The sequence below is a fragment of the Bos javanicus genome, chromosome 24, assembly GCF_032452875.1.
Source record: "Bos javanicus breed banteng chromosome 24, ARS-OSU_banteng_1.0, whole genome shotgun sequence".
Lineage (NCBI taxonomy): Eukaryota > Metazoa > Chordata > Mammalia > Artiodactyla > Bovidae > Bos > Bos javanicus.
In genome coordinates this window covers 8587058-8612067 of record NC_083891.1, presented here as the reverse complement: position 1 = coordinate 8612067, position 25010 = coordinate 8587058, and the positions used below count along the sequence as shown (strand labels likewise).

At 38.7% G+C, this 25010-nt stretch overlaps 1 protein-coding gene across 2 annotated transcripts in view; it reads right to left on the bottom strand.

Annotated features, from left to right (window-relative positions):
• Positions 1-551: 551 nt before the first annotated feature.
• TMX3 (thioredoxin related transmembrane protein 3) overlaps positions 552-25010 on the bottom strand; it is a 38376-nt gene continuing 13917 nt past the window's right edge. For both annotated transcript variants that reach the window (XM_061399558.1, XM_061399559.1), the window contains 11 exons: positions 24798-24878; positions 22662-22761; positions 21911-21988; positions 19298-19364; positions 17783-17881; positions 15353-15410; positions 15101-15154; positions 11694-11750; positions 6700-6829; positions 5447-5515; positions 552-3959 (listed from right to left, as the gene is read on the bottom strand). In XM_061399558.1, the coding sequence (XP_061255542.1) occupies positions 3699-3959; positions 5447-5515; positions 6700-6829; positions 11694-11750; positions 15101-15154; positions 15353-15410; positions 17783-17881; positions 19298-19364; positions 21911-21988; positions 22662-22761; positions 24798-24878 (1054 nt within the window). In that variant the 3' untranslated portion in view covers positions 552-3698. The remainder of the gene's footprint in view (positions 3960-5446; positions 5516-6699; positions 6830-11693; positions 11751-15100; positions 15155-15352; positions 15411-17782; positions 17882-19297; positions 19365-21910; positions 21989-22661; positions 22762-24797; positions 24879-25010) is intronic.

The window sequence follows — 25010 nt, the reverse complement described above, 5'->3', positions numbered from 1 at the left end:
TGAACACAGATGGGTCATTCCTGCACCAGAGACATTCTCATTAAGAGATATGCTCATGGTGTATCCAGTGTGAAAAATGCATGATCAAAATAAAGTTCTGTTTTTTCAATAATACACTCTCCCCATTTGATGCTACTTTAAAGAAGAAACCTTGAGGTTCTAGATTTTCACTTTATTGACAGTGAGAGTGAGGGGCTGGGTCTAAGACTACAATTTAGCAGTTGGATCAAGGACTCAAATCCAATTATTCTAGCTTTAAATTCTGCAATTAATACTTAATATAATCAGGTTTTACAAATACAAAATATATCAAACTCATGAATCTCAGGTTTTTCATCTTCTATATGAAAGAATTAATTATAACCTGATCTCTATCAAATTTGTTTAAGTTTTTTTTTTTTTAAACTATGTTTCTATAATTACAAACTTACAATTAACAAGAGGGGAAAAAAATTACTTTGTGTAAGATGAGTCTCAACTGCCCTTTTTGCTTGCACAGAGAAAAATTTACATCCCAGACAATCAAAAGATAAATAGTAAAAATAAAATGGTTACATGTTTTCAATTAATTTATTTAGAAAAACGAAGGTTTACAATTGGTGCCTTAAGGCAGGAGATCATGAATTCAACAAGTTAGTATTAATAATACAGACTTTCAAAAACCTTTATAGATTAGTCCAAAGTAGAAAATTATTTTCTGCCCACTCTTGGACTCAGACACATTCAGAAAAAATATATATTTATAAAAATAAAATGGCAAACATAATCCCACCAATGAACTGATATCAGTTTGTCAGAATAACCTCTGTGTAATAAGAATAGCTGAGTGATTTTTCCCTGCCCTACATCCATATCATATGAAGTGATGATGAAAATATTTACTTTTTGAAAAATAAAAAACATCCCTGAAACAAAACACAAGAAACAGTAAGAACAAATATCCGCTAAATAAAAACAGTGTAACTAATTGCTTTACTATTCATACAGCCTGTCCAGACTCAGCCTCTAGACTTCTGGCTCTTCATGTTATCTCTACTTCAGACACCAGGGAGCACATGTATGAAGAAGAAAATGGAAATCCCCGGTCTAATCCACCTAGATTTCAGATGGCAGTTTCAGAACTATTAATGCATACAATGAAGCAAAAAGGACTGCCAGCTATAATGAAGTGTGCTGCTGATAAAAACTCTCGCTGAAACATCTTTAAAAACTGTGAGCACCGGATTAAGCAACAGCAAGCATCTAGGATCCTGGATTTCAGAAGTTAGAAAGAGAACTTTATTGCAACTGAAAGAGAAGGCAGAAGTCCAACTTACTAAAGGATATTCCCCCTACTGACATGATCACAGTAAGACTTGTCACTGAATTAGGATGTTCAGTGTATCTATGTTCTACAAGATTCATTAAGAAACCTACCTTTATTTTGAAGAAATTTTTCCTAAAATGAAAACAGCATTCCTAGTAAACTCTGCTATCACACTAAAGGGAAAACCATACTAGTGAGCAAAACTTTTCAATTTGTTTTGTGAGGATACTGTGACAGTTATCTTAAACAACTAAAAAGCAAAATTAAAAAAAAAAAATCACTTACAAACCATCTATACTTTTTGTTTCCCCAACATCACATTTTGAAAACACAAACAGAATATGAGGCAACAGTACAGAGTTGTGAAAAAGGTAACAAAGAACTAAGGCTTTAATAGATGAGAAAAATCTCAGAATACAAACATCACTGAACTGTGTTGATACATACTAAGCTTTGCTCTTTTTCTCTTACCTCTTTTGCTGTTTAATTTACAGGTGTGCTTGACAAAAGACAAAACCACGCCGATGATGGACCTGATAGTGATAAACATGAAGAAAAAAGCCGTGACATTCTCGCAACCTCCTCCTGTCGCTGGTAGTGGCTAAGCTCTAACTTCCCGGCCAGGCTGAGCCCGAGGATCTGTGTCTAACTAAGACTTTCACACACACAGAACAAAACAAGCCTATTCATACCTATTTTCCAAAAGACTCACTTGTTACTCGTTAGAGAGAAATTTCCTTATTAAATTAACAGTATCTATATTCAATTTCCATTTAAGAATACCATTTCATTCTAGTGTTTCCTGGAATTTCCTGTGACTGCCTATGTGCTTCCATTATAAAAATGGTAATGATGAAGTACCAAATTTAAGAATAAATAATTATTATATACTAAAAGGTACAAGAAAGCAATTACAGGTGACTCCTTAGGACTTCAGACTCAAGAGCTTCAGGTTAGTGGTGATCATGGCATCAGAGATAACCCTAGGCTGCCCTGGGGACTGCAGCCCCGAACAGCTTCAGTATCAGGACCATAAATTACATACTTTTAAAGTGATGAAACATTTTAAAATGTTTAATAATTCAATGAATAACCACTCAAATTACAGTCACTTAATAAAAATCCTAAACTTAGTTCAAAAATAAAGGTCTCAAAAATAAGCTAATCTATGATAAACATACCATACTATTATTTTAAAAAAAATACCAACTTTGCTCATTACTTAGGATAGAATTCCGATGTTATTCCATCATGGAGAGATGAAGGGTCACTGGCTGAAATGGGTAACACCTGGGAGGATGGAGAGAGCAACTGGCAGATCTCTACTCACTGGATGTGAATTTTCTTCATAGGCTGATTATGTCACTCATTATGAACAGGCACGCCCATAGCATAACATAACAGATGTCAGTAAATTCTGTATGTGTATATGTATGTGTATATATATACACACACCCACATACACACACATTAGACCGTAAGTTACCATAAAGTTACTAAACATAAACATAAAAATATGATATATATTACTAAGCAGCAAGAGCTTTTTATCAGAGAAAATTTTTAGATGAAATGCCAATATATAAAACAGAGAAACAAGAGTAGGCTGTTCTGGCTAAAGCAGGGGAGGCAGGAGTAACAAAGAGCCCTGCCCTTCCCGCAGCGTTGGCTGAGACATTGACTCAGTGTCCGAGCCATCATCTGAAATCACTGATCCAAGTAAATCCTGTTTACGCGGTGAAGATTAAACGTAAGACAATATAGGCCCACATTATAGGCGCCTATGAAAGTTCTATAATGCAACCGAGTATAAAGGTAAAAAGTAACAGTTCCTCTCCTTTAAAAATAATAACAAAATAAAATCACTATGCTATATAAAACCAAATTATCTCATAATCTTAATTTGATCCTTGGAAAAAGTTACTAGTTTTCTTTAAAGTGCCTAAATTTCAAAGACTTAATTTTGTCCATATAAATCTTATCCAAAACAGAGGAGAATGCATGGTGGGAGGTGGAGGTGTTATTTTTCTCTATCACACATGTTATCTTCTACCTGACTGGCTGATTTAAATATTCTGCCCAAGAATCTTAATTTTGTCACAGAATATTCAGATAGAGAAACATGCAAATAGAACTGGTCTGGTAGAACAACATCTACAAGGTAAACTCTGACGGAGTGTTTTGACTGACTGACTTGGACAAACTTCCCATCTCTTTGCTCCAAACATCTCCCCGTTTGTGGAAGGACTATTTTATAACCCATGCAGTTGATGTTAGCAAAATACAAATACGACGTTCTCTTCTGGAAAGGTCATGATTAAATGTCTAAATTCAATAAATAGACTCTTTTAATAATGTGAAATCCTATGGAACAGTCTATCCGAGCCGGGTCTCAATCCTTCTTCTTCTCTAGCACGTCTTTGGGCTCCTGCGGGGCGGGCAGCAGAGACGCCGCGCCCCTGGGCTGCGGGGGCTCGGGGCGCTCCGCCGGCTCCGGGCTGTCGTCGGGCTCGTTCTTGGACACTTCATACCGCTCCTCTATGTAGCCGCCGTCCGCGTCGGCCGTGCAGATGCCGTAGCACATGATGCTGATGACGCCCAGGGGCAGGCCGAAGAGGAAGCAGCCCATCAGCGGGGAGCTCCTGAATATGGACTGTGGAGAAACAAGGAGGCCCCTGTGAGGCCGCCTGACACGGACACCGGCAAGGAACTTGAAAGCCGCTCGAGTTCCTCCTCCTGCGGCCCTCCAACCTGCTTTTCGTTCCAATGAATCAATGTCAGTTTTTCTGCAGTAACTAGCCCGTGAAAGACACTTTAGACATTTTATATCCGCGTATGTGAGTATGTGGAGCCAAGCTATCCGCAGCAAAAAAGGGCACCAAACCCTCCATTTTGTTTTTTTTTTTTTTAATTGAAACTTTTTATTTTGTATTGGAGGATAGCCGATTAACAACGCTGAGGATAGTCTCAAGTGGACACCAATCCATTTCCTTTTCAAACGACATTTGTTTTCCTCACATTAATCACAAAGCTCTTTGAGGTGGTTGTTATGTGCCAACAGCTTTACAGCCATATCCTGGCTTGAGAAGGCTGGTTATTTACCATAAGGAAGGTAATACTCTCTTCACATAACATTTTTTACTTGTCTGATTAGAAATTACTAAAATTAACTTAGTAATTTCCCTCAGATCCCAGAAAAGTAAAAGCAACATGAATGAGTTTTTCAACTATACTATAGTCTATGGATTGTGACTGTAACTCTTGAGAACTAAAGAGACAAATTCAAAGCAGAGCAGGGTCACTTGGGAGTGAGATAATGGAAAACAGCATCACAGAGTCAAGGTGCTGCAAGCAAGAACAAGGCAGGCCGGGGTCCAGTGTGGGCTCAGACCGAGAAAATGTGAGAGGGACAGAGAACAGTGACGTGAGTCACTGGAAAAGGGGAGGAGAGTGATCAGTGCCGATCACTGCAGTTAACACTAATCATGCAGAGGTTCAGAGAGGACTTGGAGACAGGGCAGGAGGAAGTGAGCAGCAAACCACGTGGAGGCCACTCACACGCATGTGACCAGGGCCCAACCCATGGAAAGGTCACGAAAAATGGAAGGCGCAGGAGTAGGTCAGGATTAATAGCGGCAACTTCTCACCAGTGGAAGATCAGTTCAGTTTTAGTTGCTTTAGGCCACAATGAGTGAAAACACCCAAGGAGTAGTTAAAATAGACAGTGAGAACTACGTTTAAGGCTTCAACAAATTTAGGGCTACTCTGCAGCCAAGCTGACAGCTGAAGCTGGGATAGTAAGAGAGATTTCCTGGACTTCTCAGCAAGAGGGTTTCAGATCCAAGGACTGAGAAGGGCAGGAGGAGGAAAGAAACTCTGAAAAACACCAAGTCATGCTGTTAAGTTGAGCGATACTGAATTCCAGTTGCCTCAACAATCATACAGAAAAAAACAACTGGAGAAACTTAATTTTCATCTGATCAGTATCTTTTCTTAACATAAATATGTACTAGATCTCATCTTGTAAGATGTATTTTTATCAAATCCTTTGCAACTCCAGATTTTATTAATATCTTAGACAAAACCTATATCCCTATGTTCTCAATTATCAATGACACTAAACACACTGTCACAACTTACCACAACAGTAGATTTGGCATCAAATACTATTCGTTTCAATCTCTGCAAAATGCTGTCACCTCCTTGGGCCTTAAAGTTAACAAGAAGAAACAAACTGTTATTTCAGTGCTATCATTTCATTCATCTGTTAGGTAATCATTCTTAGGATGGTAGGTCAAGAGTTGATGACAAAAGATTACACGGAGCACCTGAGAGTTGTGGAGTAAACCTTCCTGTTCTTTCCATCCCTCCCTGCTTCTGTCCTCCTGTATGAACACAGTCTGACTCTCCTCTGAAAACACGTCCTCCCTAGCACTCTGGCTGAGGCTGGCCCGCCCCGGGTGCAGGCCCGCCCTGTTTCTGAGTTTAGCTGAGCGTGGTAAGAGCTGCTGCAGGGTCTTTCCTGTCCTACAGGGAGAGCCTCCTCGGTGATGAAACCCAAAGGGAAACACGGCTGGAAGGCAGAGGGGGCAAGATTCCTGACGGAAACCCATCCAGTTCCTTATTCAGCACCCCCTGAAGTCTGTTCCCTCCCCCAATCTCACTAACGGACACAGAAGGGCTCTTACTCACACAGGTAAGCCTCACTTGAACAAGTGTTACCTTTACAAACATAAAACCCTACTACGTGGTTAAGAGCATTCCCAAAGAATAAATACTTGTTACTCTGTGAGCCAACTTTCAAATAGTTTGTGTAAAGCTGAAACCAGTCTCACAAAATAATTAAGTTTCATGAAAGCACAGAAGTTTCATATTTTCTCTTAAAAAAAGTTTAGATTATCTATTCATCATTCTGAGAAATGTTTTACAGAATTCTATTTGGAATAGTCCATTCAGGCTGGTTCTAAATACATTTCCTGATCTTTTAAAGAAACTGTGGCTTTATTCACAGGTTTTTTTAAGAAAACTAATCCAAGTGACTATTCAACTGTATTTGTGAATCCAGATACTAAGAATTATTTAGTTCACCATCAGATGGCTCTGTCCCCCGCAGACCTCTCAGCCTCCACAGCCCTGACTCTGACTCTACATGTCAAGCACCTCCCCGTCACTATGACAACCGGACATGCCCTCCCAACAGAGTCCCGCCCATCAGTGCCCTGGCCACTGACAGCCTGCGGAACTGATTCCACCTACAGTGAGAGAACTGGGGAGGACAGAGGTCTGCCCTACCCGGGGGGAGGCCGAATCATCTTCTCAGAATCACAGGAAAAGAACTCATTTCTCCTCTACGTCCTCCCATCACCCCTTTGAAATTACAGTGAACAACTCACATCTACTGTGCCATCCAAGATGTTATTAATGAACTGGACCATGTCTTCTGCATTCTTAATCTGTCTATCTAGTAAAAAGTACTGTTGGTTTGAAGTATTCAGTACAACCACAGTTGGGACTTTCAATTCACTGAAAATAAAAAAAAAAAAAACAGAGAAGTCAAAATACATGTTAAACACAGAGACAACAAATATCCTGATGTTTGAATTAAATCCAAATAACTAAAAATACAAAAGGGAGCTATAATGGTTTTGCCTTCCTCTGTTTATATAATTTCAAATTGTGCATCAATTTAAAAAATAGCTAAATTAACATTTATGAGAATTGCTAGCATACAATATCAGATAGCTAAATATTTATGATTAAACCTAAAGATAAAAGTTAGTATGTATGAAGTGCCCGTTTCTGGGCAGTATAATCCCTTGCACAAGTCTATGTTAAACACCATCACTGTTAATCACACACAGCCCACTTCAGTTGAAGCGCTGTCTCCAGAGTCACTGCCTGTGGTCCACTCTGATGCTTTCCCACAATGCAGCTTAAAGCTAATATTCTTCATTTAAAGGTAAATAAAGGTGGGGGAGTTTGAGTAAACTCCAGGAGTTGTTGATGGACAGGGAGGCCTGGCGTGCTGCAGTCCATGGGGTAGCCAAGAGTCAGACACGACTGAGTGACTGAACTGAAGTGAAGTGAAGTCGCTCAGTCGTGTCCAACTCTTTGCGACCCCATGGACTGTAGCCCACCAGGCTCCTCCATCCATGGAATTTTCTAGGCAAGAGTACTGGAGTGGGTTGCCATTTCCTTCTCCAGGAACTGAACTGAAAAGGGGGAGGACTTATCTTGTAAAAGCAATTAAATGAGAAAATTCAAGTTAAATATCCAGCACATCCCTTGTACAGAACAGCAGTTCAATAAACATGATTCCAAAGCCTCTCAACTTGCCACCACCCCACAGTACAATCACCCATCCTCCTGGGTGCTCCAGGGACATACTAGATGTCAATTCAGTTTGCAGACAAAAACCGTAACATAATATTACTAATGTGTCATTTACTTCAAATACTTTTTATCTTTTTCCCTTCAAGGATAGGACTTTGCATAATTATAGAAAGGGACTTCATTCAGGTTAGGGTGAGTTGTGTGTCTATTTGTATCAGTTCATGGTTATTCGTGTGTCTATTATGGAAAAGCACAGAACTCTACAGTAGAAACAGTTCACAGCCCTGTATGATCACCACATGAATAACTGAGTCCAGGAGGCTGCTTTCTTGCTTAATAATCCTCGACCCCTCCCCACACCACATGCTTCTCCCAGGGAGACAATGTGCGCATCTTCGCGTGTCTCCATGATTGCCTCAAGCAGAGGATCTACCTGCCAAGTATGGGGACGACGGGGAGGCGAGGCCTGGACCTAACTGGCAGCTTGCAGCCACATGGGACTGTGCCCAGACAAGGTCAGCCAAGCCCAGACAAGCGAGAGAGAGAATAAATGATTACTGTTTTACACCAGTGGGTACTAGGGTACTTTATTATCCAGTATTATTAGGCAATAATTAACTGTGTAATTAAAAAATAATCTTAGCTTCATTCTTGTTCACAAAACCAGGAAACAACTTTTTGACTTATAGCAATTATCATTATATTGTATCAGTAGCAAAATTCTATTTTTATGGAATGAATTAAGAACCTGGTCTTCCTACAAAAATATACTTTATGAAGAAATTAAAATACACAGCTGAACTGGAAACAATATTTTCTGAGATAATTCAATTTGAATAATGATGAAAAATAACCCCTCATCCTATCTCACAGATACCTAATACAAAATAATTTAACACACCAAAGGTCTGAGAGGACCCTATTTCCTTGGAGAAAAAGTAAAAAACATAGTCAAAGCTACCGTGTTAAACTATCATGTAATATCATGTATTTTGCCCTAAGTTAAAAACTTCTAGGCATAAATACTGATTAAATTCCACTAACGTATGTGTCAGTACTGATGGTACAGTGGTGAGGAGCTTTTGGAGTTAGAGAAGTCTGGATTCGGGGCCTGGGTCTCTGACTTACTTGCTGGGCATCATTTGGCTTATTAGTTAACTTGAGTTTCTTCTAAGAAATTTTCATTTCCTCATCTATATAAAATGGAAAGAATAGTAGTACTTACACCTTACTGAGTTGGCGTAAAAGTCAGAAAACACAGGCTGACCACCCAGTCCAGTGTTGGTCACAGAAGTGTTCATTGAGGACTTTCAATTACTATATAACCATCATTATATGCTTTCTCTCTTCTCTCAAAAAAAAAAAAAAAAAAAATACAAACTTCTAACCATAGCAGTAGCAAAACTTCTACTATCACATAACTCACATTAGAAATAATACTCCTGAAGGAATGTCCATCCATCTCTAGAAATTCTGAGTATTACCCAGAATCAAGATGTTTATCAGGTACAAACTGCTTTGGCCTCTTGCTCACAATGTTTTACTTCATCACTTTACTGGCTTGCCTCCAAGAACATTATAAAAAGTGGTTGTATTGAAATCCTCACTATACACAGTATTACAAAATCCTACAAAACACATTTCTACTGTAATATGGGGCTTCCCAGGTGGCGCATAGTAAAGAATCCGCTTGCCAGTACAGGAGACACGGGTTTGACCTCTGGGTTGGGAAGATCCCCAGGAGGCAGAAATGGCAATCCACTCCAGTGTTCTTGTCTGGAGAATCCCATGGACAGAGGAGCTTGGTGAGCGACGATCCATGAGATCTCCAAGAGTTGGACATGACTGAGCACATTATAATGTGCCCCCTTTATAAGATTACGCAGCATAGCAATTTCTCTTATGTCTCTACAGGGTCAACCGAACTCCTGTAAGCAAAAGTCATTTTATAGGTGATGGGAATGCGTAAACCATGTTTTTATACTTTGTATTGAGTATTAAAAATTCAAATAAGTACCTTTAATAATTGTATAGATACTTTATTTTCCTTTGTCTTAATTTCTTCATTATGTATTAAATCTGGTACTTTATATCTTTGGTAAACCCTCTCAAATTCTTACTGGAATAAGGATAATGCTGCTAAGTCACTTCAGTCATGTCCAACTCTGTGCGACCCCAGAGACGGCAGCCCACCAGACTTCCCCGTCCCTGGGATTCTCCAGGCAAGAACACTGGAGTGGGTTGCCATTTCCTTTTCCAATGCATGAAAGTGAAAAGTGAAAGTGAAGTCACTCAGGCGTGTCCGATTCCTAGCGACCCCATGGACTGCAGCCTACCAAGCTCCTCTGTCCATGGAATTTTCCAGGCAAGAGTACTGGAGTGGGGTGCCTTTGCCTTCTCCAAGGATAATGAATTGATTATAAATGAATAAAGCTACTTTACTTTGTAATTTTAAGATTATTAAGACGTTTGCTCCCTGGAAGAAAAGCTGTGACAAACCTAGACAGCCTATTACAAAGCAGAGACACATCACTTTACCGACAAAGATCCATATAGTCAAAGCTATGGTTTTTCCAGTAGTCATGTATAGATGTGAGAGTTGGACCATAAGGAAAGCTGAGCACCAAAGAATTGATGCTCTTGAACTGTGGTATTGGAGAAGACCCTTGGACTGCAAGATCAAACCAGTCAATCCCAAAGGAAATCAATCCTGAATATTCCTTGGAAGGACTGATGCTGAAACTCCAATACTTTGGCCGCCTGATGCAAAGAACTGACTCATCTGAAAAGACCCTGATGCTGGGAAAGATTGAGGGCTGGAGGAGAAGTGGACGACAGAGCATGAGATGGTTGGATGGCATCACCGACTCAATGGACATGAGTTTGAGCAAGCTCCGGGAGTTGGTGATGGACAGGGAGGCCTGGTGTGCTGCAGTCCATGGAGGCCAAAAAGTCAAGCACCTGAACTGAACTGAACGTTGTAATTTTAGGCTCTGGAGGGATTTCCCCATTTTCACGCCTGTGCTCTTTTTAAGACCCATTTTCCAAACGCTCGTGTGTCTGCCTATTGCTCCCTGCCTGAAATGACCTCTCTGCATTCTTCATTCAGCTACCTTCTCATTCTTTAGAACTTCTCTTAATTACTGCCTCCTCTGGCAAGCATTTTCTGAGCCCCTGCGCCTTCTGTGTGTCAGGATGAGGGCGGCAGTGGGGGGTTTCTCACATTCTCAGACAGTCTGCAACCATCATCCTGTCTAACCGAGCAAACTGGAAACATCTGAAGACGGGGACTCCATAATCTACTCACTTTTTTGCATCAACAGTGCAGTGCCAAACACAGCGTGTGACATACAGCAAATACCCACTAAATGTCCACTGGATCTACTAGGCTTTCATTTGAAATTTATTACTTTGGTATAGGTTTGGTAAATGTTTTCTAATATCAACTTTCTGAAGTGACAAATCATATCTTAATACCATAAGCATAATCAGTATTATTTTAAAACTGCATAGTTTTCCTATAAAGTTAAGTCTGTTAAAATAAATTCTTTTAGAATAGTAATTAATCCCTGAATGCTAAAAATTTTCTAATTAAGTTTTATTCATTAAAACTGAATTAAGGTGCATTTTAGACAGAAACTACAAAGTTTACAAATTTTTGAATGATGATATTCTTTCCAAAATACTACGTTATCAACATTAAAATGGGAGTATATTTTTAGAATAGAGAATTTTAAAGTTTAGTAAGTTTCAAATACAGATTTTAAAACCTAAAGTAAAATATTTAATGGGAGTGTATCTTTACTAACATATACAAAGGTTTGCTTTCTTTCAGCTATTAGTCCTTCTGCCTGTCTTTGAAAAACAGAAATTTAAAAACGAATAGTCAGGACTGCCCTGGTGGTCTGATGGTCAGGACCCCACACTCCTACTGCAGGGGGCATGCGTTCAAACCTTGATCAAAGAACTAAAATCCTGTAAGCCACACAGTGTGGCCAAAACAACAAAGAAGAGTTGGTAGCAAAATCATTGAGTCATTTAGCATTTTACTTACTCCATCAGCAAGGTATTTATATAGTCATTTCCATCCATATGGCCAAACTGAAAATCCCTAATCAACAACCAAAAAGAAGAGAGATAAAGAGAGCAATGTTAAATATTAATATACAAAAAAAGAATAAATACAAACCACTGAATTGTTTGCTAAGCATGTAAATACTGTAAACATATAACATATAAATTATATACAATAAATATTAAAAAGTGTCAATTCTACTAGCTTTGGAGATACAAACACGATATAACAAGAAAATTTTAAAGACATTTCTATTTTGTTTCATACTATGTAATAGAATAAATATATATATATATATATATATAATTGACACATCATTGAGAGACTCAGAATAAAAAAGGTATAATAAGTAATGTGACAGATTTACACTGACTGTCTTATGACAAACTGACTCAGCACACAGGAAAAATACTACCTATTTTTTAGGTTCCATTTACTTTGAGTTCTTGTTAAAATCATCATCTTTCTGCATCTGATTTGTGGCTGCTCACTGAACTGTACCTCAAATGCATGACTAAACAGGCAATCTCATTTTACTGGGCTTTGCTTTACTGTAGTTCCCAGATCGGAGAAGGCAATGGCGACCCACTCCAGGACTATTGCCTGGAAAATCCCATGGATGGAGGAGCCTGGTGAGCTGCAGTCCATGGGGTCCCTAAGAGTCAGACACGACTGAGCGACTTCACTTTCACTTTTCACTTTCACGCACTGGAGAAGTCAATGGCAACCCACTCCAGTGTTCTTGCCTGGAGAATCCCAGGGACGGGGGAGCCTGGTGGGCTGCCGTCTCGGGGGTCGCACAGAGTCAGACACGACTGAAGCGACTTAGCAGCAGCAGTAGCAGTTCCCAGATAGTATGCTTTTTTCTTTTTTTCACCTTAACAAATTGAAGTTTCTTACAACTCCGTTGAGTGAGTCTATCAGTGGTATTTTACCAACAGTATTTGCTCATTTTGTGTCACATTTTTCGTAATTCTCACAATATTACAAATTTTTTCATTATTTTTATATCTGCTCTGATGATCCGTAAGCAGTGATCTGTAATGTTACTGCTGTGATTTTGGGGCGCCATGAACTGTGTCCATGTAAGACTTCCAATTTAAGTAATAAATGTTATGTGTGTTCTGACTTCTCCACAAACCAGCCATTCTCCCATCTCTTTCCCTCTCCTCTGGCCTCCCTGTTCCCTGAGACACAACAATGTTGAAATCAGACAGGGTAATCACCCTACAATGGCCTCTAAATGTTCAAGTGAAAGAGTCCCGTGTCTCTCACTTTAAATCAAAAGCTATAAAAGATCCAGTTCAGAAAGGGAGGGAAGTTGAAGGTTGAGATAGGCTGAAAGCTAGGCCTCTTGCAGCAAAATAGTCAGCCAAGTTGTGAATGCCAAGGGAAAGTTCTTGAAGGAAATTAAAGGTGCTATTCCAGTGACTACACAAATGGCAAGCAAGTAAAACAGCCTTATTACTGACATGCAGAGTTTGGGGGTTTCTGGATAGAAGATCAAAGCAGCTACAACATTTCCTTAAGCCAAAGCCTAACCCAGAGCAAGGCCCTAACTCCCTTCAGTTCTGTGGAGGCTGAGAAAGCTGAGGAAACTGGGAAGAAAATTTGAAGCCAGCAGAGGGTGGTTTATTAGACTTAAGGACAGAAGCCTACTGCATGACAGCAAAGTGCAAGGTGAGGCAGCAAGAGCTGATGCAGAAGCCACAGCAAGCTACCCAGATCCAGCTCAGATCATTAATGAAGGTGGCTGCATCAAACTAGAGATTCTCAGTGTAGATGCAACAGCCTTCTGTCAGAAGAAGATGCCATCTAGGACTTTTGGAGCCAGAGAGGAGATGTCCGTGCCTGGCTTTTAAACCTTCAAAGGACAGGCTGACTCTCTCGTTAGGGGCAAACATAGTTTGTAACTCTAAGTTGAAACCAATGCTCATTTATCATTTTAAAAATATTAAAAGTTTTTAAGAATTATGCTAAATCTACCCTGCCTTTTTATGACAACATAGCCTGGGTGCAGCATATCTGTTTACAACATGGTTTGATAATATTTTAAGCCCTACTGTTGAGACCTACTGCTCAGGAAAACAAAAAAAAAAGATTCAAACTATCTGCTGGTTGACAATGCACTTGGGTCCCCAAGAGCTCTGATGGAGAGATACAATGAGATGAATGTTGTGTTCCCTCCTGCTAACGTTAACACAACACCCATTCTTCACCCCTCTGACTCTTCTTAGGGAAGAAGCACATTTCCTAAGGCCACAGCTGCCACACACAGTGACAGATCTGGTGGATCTCGGCAGAGTCAACTGCAAACCTCCAGCAGGGAGTTACAATCCTAGATACCACTGAGAGCATTCATGATTCATGGGGAGAGGTCAAATATCAACACCAAGAGGAGTTTGGAAGAAGCAGATTCCAACCCTTGTGGACGATTCTGAGTCGTTCAAGATTTCAGAGAAGGAAATGACTACAGATGTACTGAACAGTCAGAAAACTAGAGTTAGGAATGGAGCCTGAACTGCTACAATCCTGTGATAACATATGAGTGGATGAGGAGTTGCTTCTTATGGATGAGCAGAGAAAGCGGTTCCAGGAATCTACTCCTGGGGAAGAGGTTACCAAGACTGTTGAAATCACAACACTTAGAGGACTCAGAATATTACATAAACTTAGCTGACAAAGGAGCAGGGTTTGAGAGGATCACTTCAGATTCTGAAAGATGTTCTAATGTGGGCAAAATGCTGTCAATGCTATGGAGAAATTGTTCAGGAAAGGAAGAGTTGATCCATGAAGCAGATGTTATTGTTCTATTTTAAGAAAAAGCCACAGCCACCCCAATCTCGACCACCCTGGTCAATCAGCAACCTTCAACACGGGGGCAACCTTCCACCAGCAAAAAGATTACAGCCCACTGAAGGATAGGGTAATGATTGTCATTTTTAAAGTATGGACATTTTTTTAGACATAGTGCTGCTGCACACTTAACAGACCACAGAATACATCAAAACATAATTTTTATATGTACTAGGGAAACAGAGATTCCGTGTGACTTGCTGTACTGCAGTGGTTTGGAGCCAAGTCCACAACACCTCTGAAATATATGCTTGTACATGGGCATGTTTTCTTACCACATACTTACCCTAAACCCTAACAAGATGCAGGTATGATTCAAATTAGAAGGTTTTTTTTTTTTTCTAACTTGTAAGACATATATCAACAAACTTCAAGTCCAAACAATTCATAATGGAATGCAACATGCTGTAATTCATTTCAGCTCCTTGATTCATCTTTTAAAGTATGGAATACACCTTACTTTTGCTTTACTGTATTACAAAACATAATGAAATAAAGATAATGGAGCTTTCCAGAATGCAAACACCTACCTGTGGAACTGGTCTCTGTAATCTCTAGCAACTTCCTGAATAATTGATTTTAATCTGTAAGAAAATAAAAAACACATGAACATTCCATCTTGTCAACTTGAAAAAATAAAATTATTCAATTATAGTATCTGCTGCTTTATCTAATGTTTAATGCTGCAGGAAAAGTAACATACCATATCAATTTATCTGAAGGCCATGTAAAGTCTGAACTGAATGACAGCTGAAGCTTAAAACTATTTCAAGGCACTATACCTGGTATGTTCAACTGATGTATTTTTCTCATCAATTACTGCGATAGCCACAAGCTTTCCTGAAATGAAGAATGACATATCTAAATTCTATAATCCTAATTATACAAACTTTCCAATTATTACTGTACTTACGAACAGGAAACTAGTATATAGCTTATAAATCCAATTCCAATTATTTTAAACATATTATGTTTAACAGAGTGAAACCCTGAATTATTTAACATCAAGTGATAAATTCTAACCTACCTCCCACCCCCAAAATGTAAATATCAATTAGTGAGTGAAAGTCGCTCAGCTGTGTCCGACTCTTTGTGACAAGGAGTATGTCAAGGCTGTATATTATTACCCTGCTTATTTAACTTATACGCAGAGTACATCATGAGAAATGCTGGGCTACAGGAAGCACAAGCTGGAATCAAGACTGCCAGTAGAAATATCAATAACCTCAGATATGCAGATGACACCACCCTTATGGCAGAAAGTGAAGAAGAACTAAACAGCCTCTTGATGAAAGTGAAAGAGGAGAGTGAAAAAGTTGGCTTAAAGCTCAACATTCAGAAAACTACGATCATGGCATCTGGTCCCATCACTTCATGGGAAATAGATGGAGAAACAGTTTAAACAGTGGCTGACTTTATTTTTCTGGGCTCCAAAATCACTGCAGATGGTGGTTGCAGCCATGAAATTTAAACACATTTACTCCTTGGAAGCAAAGTTATGACCAACCTAGGCAAGCATGTTAAAAAGCAAGAAACATTACTTTGCCAACAAAGGTTCATCTAGTTAAGGCTATGGTTTTTCCAGCGGTCATATATGGATGTGAGAGTTGGACTGTGAAGACGGCTGAGTGCCGAAGAATTGATGCTTTTGAACTGAGGTATTGGAGAAGACTCTTGAGAGTCCCTTGGACTGCAAGGAGATCCAACCAGTCCATCCTAAAGGAGATCAGTCCTGGGTATTCATTAGAAGGACTGATGTTGAAGGTGAAACTCCAATACTTTGGCCACTTGATGCAGAGAGCTGACTCATGTGAAAAGACCCTGATGCTAGGAAAGATTGGGGCAGGAGGAGAAGGGGACGACAGAGGATGAGATGGTTGGATGGCATCACTGACTCGATGGACATGGGTCTGGGTGGACTACAGGAGTTGGTGATGGACAGAGAGGCCTGGCATGCTGCGTGCAGTTCATGGGGTCACAAGGAGTTGGACACGACTCAGCGAGTGAACTGAAGTGGACTATATAGTCCATGGAATTCTCCAGGCCAGAATACTGGAGTTGGTAGCCTTTCCCTTCTCCAGGGGATCTTCTCAACCCAGAGATCAAACCTATGTCTCCTGCACTGCAGGCAGATTCTTTACCAGCTGAGTCACAAGGGAAGCCCAAGAATACTAGAGAGGGTAGCCTATCCCTTCTCCAGTGGATCTTCCTGACCCAGGAATTGAACCGGGGTCTCCTGCATTGCAGGCAGATTCTTTACCAACTGAGCTATCAGGAAAGCCCCAATAATGGTAAATATTTAACAATTCATATACTCAAACTGCATTCTTTCACACAACTCACAAACTGATGAAAATAAGTATTTTGTTGAAAATTAATACAAACTAACAAAGCACTTCTTCCTAACATGTGGTTGGCTTCTTATAATTTTTGTAGTTTATATCTATTTGAGACCATTCAGCTAGTTTCTTACAGCTTTCTTTTTGTATCTATATTTATATTTGCTTTGCTTATCATTTTCGAGCATGTAACTTCAAGAAACCATGCCAACCTGACACCCTTATTTTCCACACAAGTACAAGTGTGCTTTCAAAGGTTGTCATTGCTTGTATTCCAAATTCTATTACAAAATCAGTCTTCTGAGGACAGGTTTCTGGTGGTTATTTTTTTCTTATTTCCTTATCATCCAGGCTCTGTTTTCCCTGTCACTACTGATTCTTTAACGAACACTTTCTTGTTGTTGCTAAGTTGCTTCAGTCATGTCTGACTCTGTGCGATCCAATAGACTGCAGCCCACCAGGCTCCCCCATCCCTGGGATTCTCTAGGCAAGAAGACTGGAGTGGTTGCCATTTCCTTCTCCAGTACATGAAAGTGAAAAGTGAAAGTGAAGACGCTCAGTCATGTCTGACTCTTTGCGACCCCATGGACTGCAGCCTACCAGGCTCCTCCATCCATGGGATTTTCCAGGCAAGAGTACTAGAGTGGGGTGCCATCGCCTTCTCCGAACGTACCCTTTCTAGCTAATCTTTATTCCACATGTATGTTCTTTGGTAATATTCATCTATATTCTCATAAAGCTGAACTGGCATTCAGGTCTGAAAGAAGGAATGATATTATGAAATAGAAATTAAAAACTCATTTCCTACAGATTTATGTAATCAGTTAAGGAAAAGCTTTGTAGAGTGATGGAGAGTTGTACATATGCTGTTACCAGTGTCTCCAAGTTCATACAAGAGGAAGCCGTCCATCGTAAGGTAATTCTGAAACCTCTCCCTGTTGATCCAAGATGACAGATCACCATCTTCATACTCTTTAAAACAAAGTTAATAAATTAGAGTACAAATATGACATTAAAATGTTTACAATGTTTAATCTAGCAATATTTATAAAATGCCTGACACAGGACCATAATCTTAAAATCACAAACTTCATTTTTAGAAAGCTATTCGAAGCAAACAATCAAATGTAAAAAGAGGATTAATACACAAAACAATTCATCATTATAGCATCATTAACACAGCAAAAGATAAATAAATAAAAATATAGGAAATAACTGAAATACCCTAAACAGGAAGTAATTTAAATCATTATGGTACACATTGAGGAAGGCCATTTATACATTTTTAAAAATTACAATAATTAAGGGGTGAAGCAGGTGACAAAATAATACAACATGACTGTAATACTGCCAAAAATGCAGTATGTAAGAAAACTGACAGAATGATAAAATGAAGGCACATATATACTCCTACTACATAGTTTTCCTGGGCTCATGATTATTCTTGGATGATGTCCTTATAGACAATTATTTTACTCTAATTTCTTTGCTCTTCTGTATTTTATGACATCCTTTTTCTTATGTAAAACAAAATCACATATAACATCAAACACAGTATTTTAGCCCTTTTCTAACATCATATACTTCCTCTGACAGGAAATATAATATCCAAGATAATTCTGTCCTAATTAGAAATGTAAGTCTGAAAAATGATCACAACTGCATGAAAAAGCAGCTGATGGAAACGCCTACCAACGTGTTTGAAGGAAGACTGGATTTTATTGACTTCTTGAAAGATGTGCTTTTTCGGTCACTTGCTAAACAGAACGTTTTCAAGTTATCACACCTATAAAATGAGTAATATGACACAAATCTGAAAGCATTTATGGATTCAGATTGATGACTTAGGAGAGTAAACATAAAACCAGAAGTTGATCACTGGGTCACAATCTCCACTCCAGGTCAAATTTTCTGAAGATTATACATGAAAGTGATAAAACTAAAACTCATTAGGAAATATACCACGCCCTCTGAGCTTCATCCCCATGCTCCTGACATTATCAACAACAATGAAAAGGCAGGAGAAGCAGGCTTCACTGTGGAAGATGGCTTATTTCTTCCACTTCTTTGTGAGTCTCAAATGTCAGACCCTTTTAAAATGAATTCTGAATATTTTAATGTAGAGAAACTGCATAGGGCTCATTTCTAAAGAAGGCAAATGATCTGATTAAAAAAATAGAAAAAGAAACTTATTGTAAGGAAACTCAGAATGAAAGACCACTGAGTGGAAAACATGAAGCTGAAGGGTAAGAAAACCCAGCAGTCACTGAGCTAATGGGTTTTGTGAACAGTAGGTGCATCTGACAGCAACATCTAAGGCATGTAATAGACACAGCATTTTAATCATAAGCTGTTTTGTTTTACATCAGTTAAAATGCTGGAACTTACCATCATAAACAAAATAGGTTTCATCTTTGAAAACAAGCACGGCGGGCATCTCTTTCAGGGTCACATACTGCATAAACCAGAAGAGTAAATGAGTTTGACAGTTAAAATTTTTCAGTTGGTCACCATGAGTTTTAAAAGTTTTGAAAGATACTTGGGGGAAAACTCACAATGCTAACAAAAAAATTACAAATGGTTAAAAAGAACACAATCAATCTCAAGCTCATTCAGTGACTGGACTTGTTACCTCTTGATACATCCCCTGGTACGTGCCCTGTCTGCTATGGAGGAACCATGGAATATTCTTAGAGTTGCTAACAGACAAAGATATCACAAGAAGTGGGGTCCAGGCGGCACGCTGAAATGGCAGAGGAGCTGGGGCAGAAGTAGCAGGCAGCACAGGCCCATCCTCCCCCCAACTGTGAACCCAGGAGGCATCACTACCTCACTGGAGAATAAGAGATGCTAACATATGGGCGAGGCGAGAACAGGCTTAGACTGGTTCATGAATGAGAACTCATAATGGCAATAAATAAGAAGAAATTCATTCAGTGGGTGCCTGCTTCTTAGCCCTGTGCTGTGCTTAGTCATGTCTGACTCTCTGCGACCCCATGGGCTGCAGCCCGCCAGGCTTCTCTGTCCATGGGGATTCTCCAGGCAAGAATACTGGAGTGGGTTGCCATGCCCTCCTCCAGGGGATCTTTCCAACCCAGGGATAGAAGCCAAGGTCTCCTGCATGGCAGGTGGATTCTCTACCCGCTGAGCTACCAGGGGAGCTGTGTTGTACTAATTTCAAAAGAGAAAAATTACAGAAGAGAAATCAGCATCAGAGCAGGAAAGATGTAACTTGGGTAAGCCACAGAGAATTACTACATGACGTAAAAATGAACAAATTAGATGACTAATAAAAATAATAAAAGGAAGGACAGCTGTCCTGGAAAGATTAAAAGGGAGCGAGGTATGTCTCAGGTGATACAGAATGATCTGGTTACAATGCATTAAAAAATTCCACAGCACCATGAAGATAGCCACTGAAGGGCAGCGGTAAAGCCCTCAGGAGAGGCTCTACCATCAAGCACGCCACTAGTCACCCATCCATACTGATGCTCTCGGAGCAGTTCAGAACATCCCGTGTCTCTCCCTTCCAAGGGCATCCCTGAGTCAGCCATTCCTGAAATCACACACCTGTGAGGCACCTATCCCCATTACTCCTCTGAAACCATTTCTCTTAAAACCATCAACTACCTCCACGGGGACAAACACCACTGTTCCTTCCTCAAGTTGGTGTTTCACAAGCATCTTGCACAACTGGCCACTCTTCTCTTACACACCTTGTATCCTGGCTTCCCTTTCACCTTGTTTTCCTACTTTACTGGTGAGTTTTTCTCATTATTCTCTGCTGTCTTTAGGACCCGGGACCTTTTACCCACCACCCTCCCCAAATTTGCACTCCATGTTTGAGAAGTTTATTTTATTATTTATGCGGCTGTGACTTAACTCCCAACCCTTATATCCAACAACTTATTTGATGTTTGTACTTGGATGCTTAGTATGTCAAATTAAAATAAACCTTCAAAACTCGATCTTTCCTCCCATACTCTTAACTTGTTCCTTCCCCAGTATTCCCAAGCTCCTAAGTAACACTACCAGCTACCTACCCAGTTGTTCAAACCAAAAACCTAGAGTCATCCTTTTATTAAATTACTAAAGCACCTCTTTTGCAACTGAACAATTCAAAGTCACAGCTAGAGTCTTTTCATGTTTGAACCTGAACAACTATTTCTCAATCAAAATGAATTACAACCAAGAGAACACGTATAATGACTTATTATTCATCTCTTTTCCTCTAGGGCAAGCTCAAACAATTCCATCTCCAAACATAATTCTCTCCTTCTCCCTAATTCTTTTACTACCTTTCAAGCCTAAATCCTAGATTGTTTCAAGAGCTCAACTGATCTTCCTGATTGAGTCTCATCCTGATCCAGTCCCTTTTGCACTTAGCAGAGGAATGTCCTTAAAACAGACTTGAGACCAAGTCCTTCCCTAGCCCTTCGCACGCGTGGCCATGATCTGCAAGGCTTCCACTGGCCTCTACCTCCCTCTCCTCTTTCTCACTGCAGTACAGCCGCAGTGGCGACCGCTGTCACTCCACTACGCCGGGCAGGCTCTCATCCAGGGCATTTGCATCCCCTGGTCCTTGTTTCTGGTTTACTTTGGCCACAGACCTGTGTGTGGCTCCTTCATGTCCCGTAAGTCCCAGTTCAAATATATTTTCTCCTCAGACAGATACTTCTTGATCAACCAGTCAAGAGCAGCCATCCCACCTCTAAATGACTACACTGCTGCTTTTTTTTTTTTTTAAGCAGTTATGATATCTTGTTCACAGCTTTGTTTCCCGAGGACCCAAGCACAGAAAGACTCATCTACAATACTAAAATTTAATCCACTTACCCATCCACAAGAACATAACCTCTACCGTATGAGGGTCCTGATGACTTTGGTTGTCATCAATAATCCAGGACTTAAAACTGCGCATGCCACAATGATTAAAGAACAATCAACAGTTGTTGAATATACATATTAACACATTACTTAAAATTCAACTTAAAATATTACCGCAGGGACGACTTCTTCTGAGGCAGAAAAGAAGTATGTATATACAATTAATTCTGAAGCAGCATCAATGTATTTCTCCTGTGAAGATACAAACAGAAAAAAGGTAACTTTTAAACAGTAACCAAGATCAAAATTCATTCCTTGTTAAACATTCAGAGCAAGTAGTATCATTGCTAAGTATTAATAGATCACGACAATTTGCTACCTTAAATCCTTTCATTTGGAAAGATTAAACATAAAGAAACTGTTTCTTAGGCAAAAGACCATTATAACTAAGTGCTTTTATATGCCTTCAAATAATGTTCATTAAATAAAACAAGCTCAAATTACATTTATTAATTTAATTTGCTAATGAAGAGATAAGTGCATGTCCACACATGCAAACATACACATACATGTATACAATAATCTTAAAACAGTGAGCTTTTGCCTATTACACTCAACTGCATGTTGCAGTCTCAAAGTCTCAAAATGCTGCAAAGCAATACAGAATTTAAATAAATAGGTCAAGAACAGAAGAAAGACTAAGGTAGGCCACATCCACCCACTTTACTCAATTGTTTCATGAAGGCAAATACTATAGAGGGTACATGACAAAGTGCTTTTATTATAAAAACACTTAGATTGAACTAAAGTATTCCTAATAACGATGAAATAAGTCCTGAGTTTTTCAAGAAAGTCTTCATTATACAGAAAACTGAATTACAATACATTCTGTTCTTATGGATTAAAAAATAAAATCATCTGATACCTTCAGAGGTGACTCTCCACCTATATAAACAAAAAACACGCGATGTCTCTTCTGCATATGTGCAAACATTTGCTGACTCGGAAGTGGCCGAATTAGAGCCCTGTTTGCAAATAGAACAAGTGAAAAAAACCTTGTACTTGAACTAAGAGTAGTACATGCTTTATTTCTATTTATGTCAGCCCATCACGTCTAATGTCACAAACTTTTATTACTGTATGAATTGCCTTTTAAGTATATCATTCAATCCACATAAATCTTATAAACTATAGCCCGTGACCACTATTAAAATACAGTACCTACAATTTGATCTACCAGTTTAAAAAATAAGCTTTAAATATGTCCCTCTGGAGAATATCACCTTAACCAATGTTTGGATAGGCAAAGATGGGACTATAATCCATTTAGAATCCTCAGCTAAAAACAAAACCATCCACGTGAGAGGTGATTTTTTTTCTCCCTTTCAAAAGATCATTCACACAAACACACTGTGAAATATACTATTCTAGGAGTTAATAACATTATATTCAGAATGTTTATGTCTTACTCTGTCCATTTAAATGCTATGTAGTTTTAAAACACTCTATAAAGATTAAAATCTAAAATGTTCCTAAGTATGTTATTCTTCTAGGGAAAAATAAAATGGAAAATGGTAGCATATAAGAATTTTATGAAAACAAAACTGTAAGAAGTTTTATTATATATTTCAAAGCCAAATAAACTGAGAAATGAACTACATCAAAGGTGACTATAAAACATATGACTTATGAAATATTATTAAAAGCTAAGAGGCAGTCTGCTTCTAAATGTGGTCTATAAGATTTTTATTCCATCACATTTGCAAAAAGAACAAAATGTATTCTGCAAAGGCAAACATATTTTCAAAATGCACAGTTCTTTAAATGCATTGCATCACTCTATTCTAGTCTCTATTTTCACGCGTGAGTAATTAACTGGTAAGTGACGCAACTCCAGAAGTGATTCTTGAAATTTCCTTTGCAGTAGATTCAGTCCTGGTTACATCAGGAGAAGGCCATCTTAAAATTGCCAAAACATAAAGACTAATCTAAACCACAGGGGAATAAAGTAACCCTACTAGAGACCCCCTCATGCAATATAAAGTGACCTCAAAATTATTCACAAAGCAAATAAAATGAAACATGCAATCAGTAAGAAAATACAGTAAAAATTATACTTTATCAAAGCTTTGCAAACTTTAATATTCAAAGATCATTCCTAATTCTGTGTCTTTTCTCAAATAATTTAAGCTATATAGTATCATGCCACCCAACAAATCTACCCCAGTATTTCAATTTAACTTAAAAATATTTAGAGCTATCAATATATTACATTCTGTCAAACTCATAAGCTACTATATTTTCAAAGTAACCTACTTAGATAAATGTTCTCTTCAAGAAGTTATACATAATCCCACTAAACAATTATATGCACCAACTTTCTATATATGCCAGCAAGATGTAAATTAAAAAAAAAAAATCACCAGATTCAAACCAAAAGGAAAGACAAAATTCGTTTTCTTAGCAGTAAAACTTCAGAGATCTGAAACTCAAAAAGATCTCTGGGTTCTAATTACATTATATTTAAGCAAAATGTGCAACAATACCTCACAGCTGGCATACAGGAGCATGTGAAAGATGAGGGAAATAATCTTAGCTACATCTCAAAAGCATCTTCACCTATCACAGGCTAGGGATTAAAGTCTAAGACTATTCAGAACATCACGTTGTGGGGTTTCTCTTAACACTGAAACTAGACAATGAGCAAAATAATGTAAACCAGGTCGTACAAAGGCGAAACCATCATGAAATAGAAATTAAGGTTCACAAAGCCGTTAGAAGTAATCAAGTCTTGAAAATGTATTAAAAAAATCCATTGGGGAAAAGCTCTTCTATACACAAAATAAATTTAAATGTGAGTGAGGTCAGCAAGTATGTAACATAAATCATGGACCCCTTTATTTTTCTAGAGAAGCTCTTTGCATATGCTGTGCAACTCTATCTCTCCTCATAGACAATTTTATTTAAAAACCTAAAAATATGTATATTCAGTGCAGTTTATTAAAATACATTTAATTTTCAAATACTGATATGATAAAGGCCTGTCAGAATACAAACTTACCCTGACACCCTGTGAGCAAACTCAATTATATCATCTTTTGTTCGTGGTCCTCTATAATTATACGCTAGGTCTCCTTTTAATCTTAAAAGAAGAAAAGAAGATAAAAGTTTACATTAACTGTTTTCATATTTAATGATAATCACTCTCTATTGTTACACAAATTACAGCATACAAAACAGTAAATGGAGTTTTAGAAGCAGCATAATCATGGGG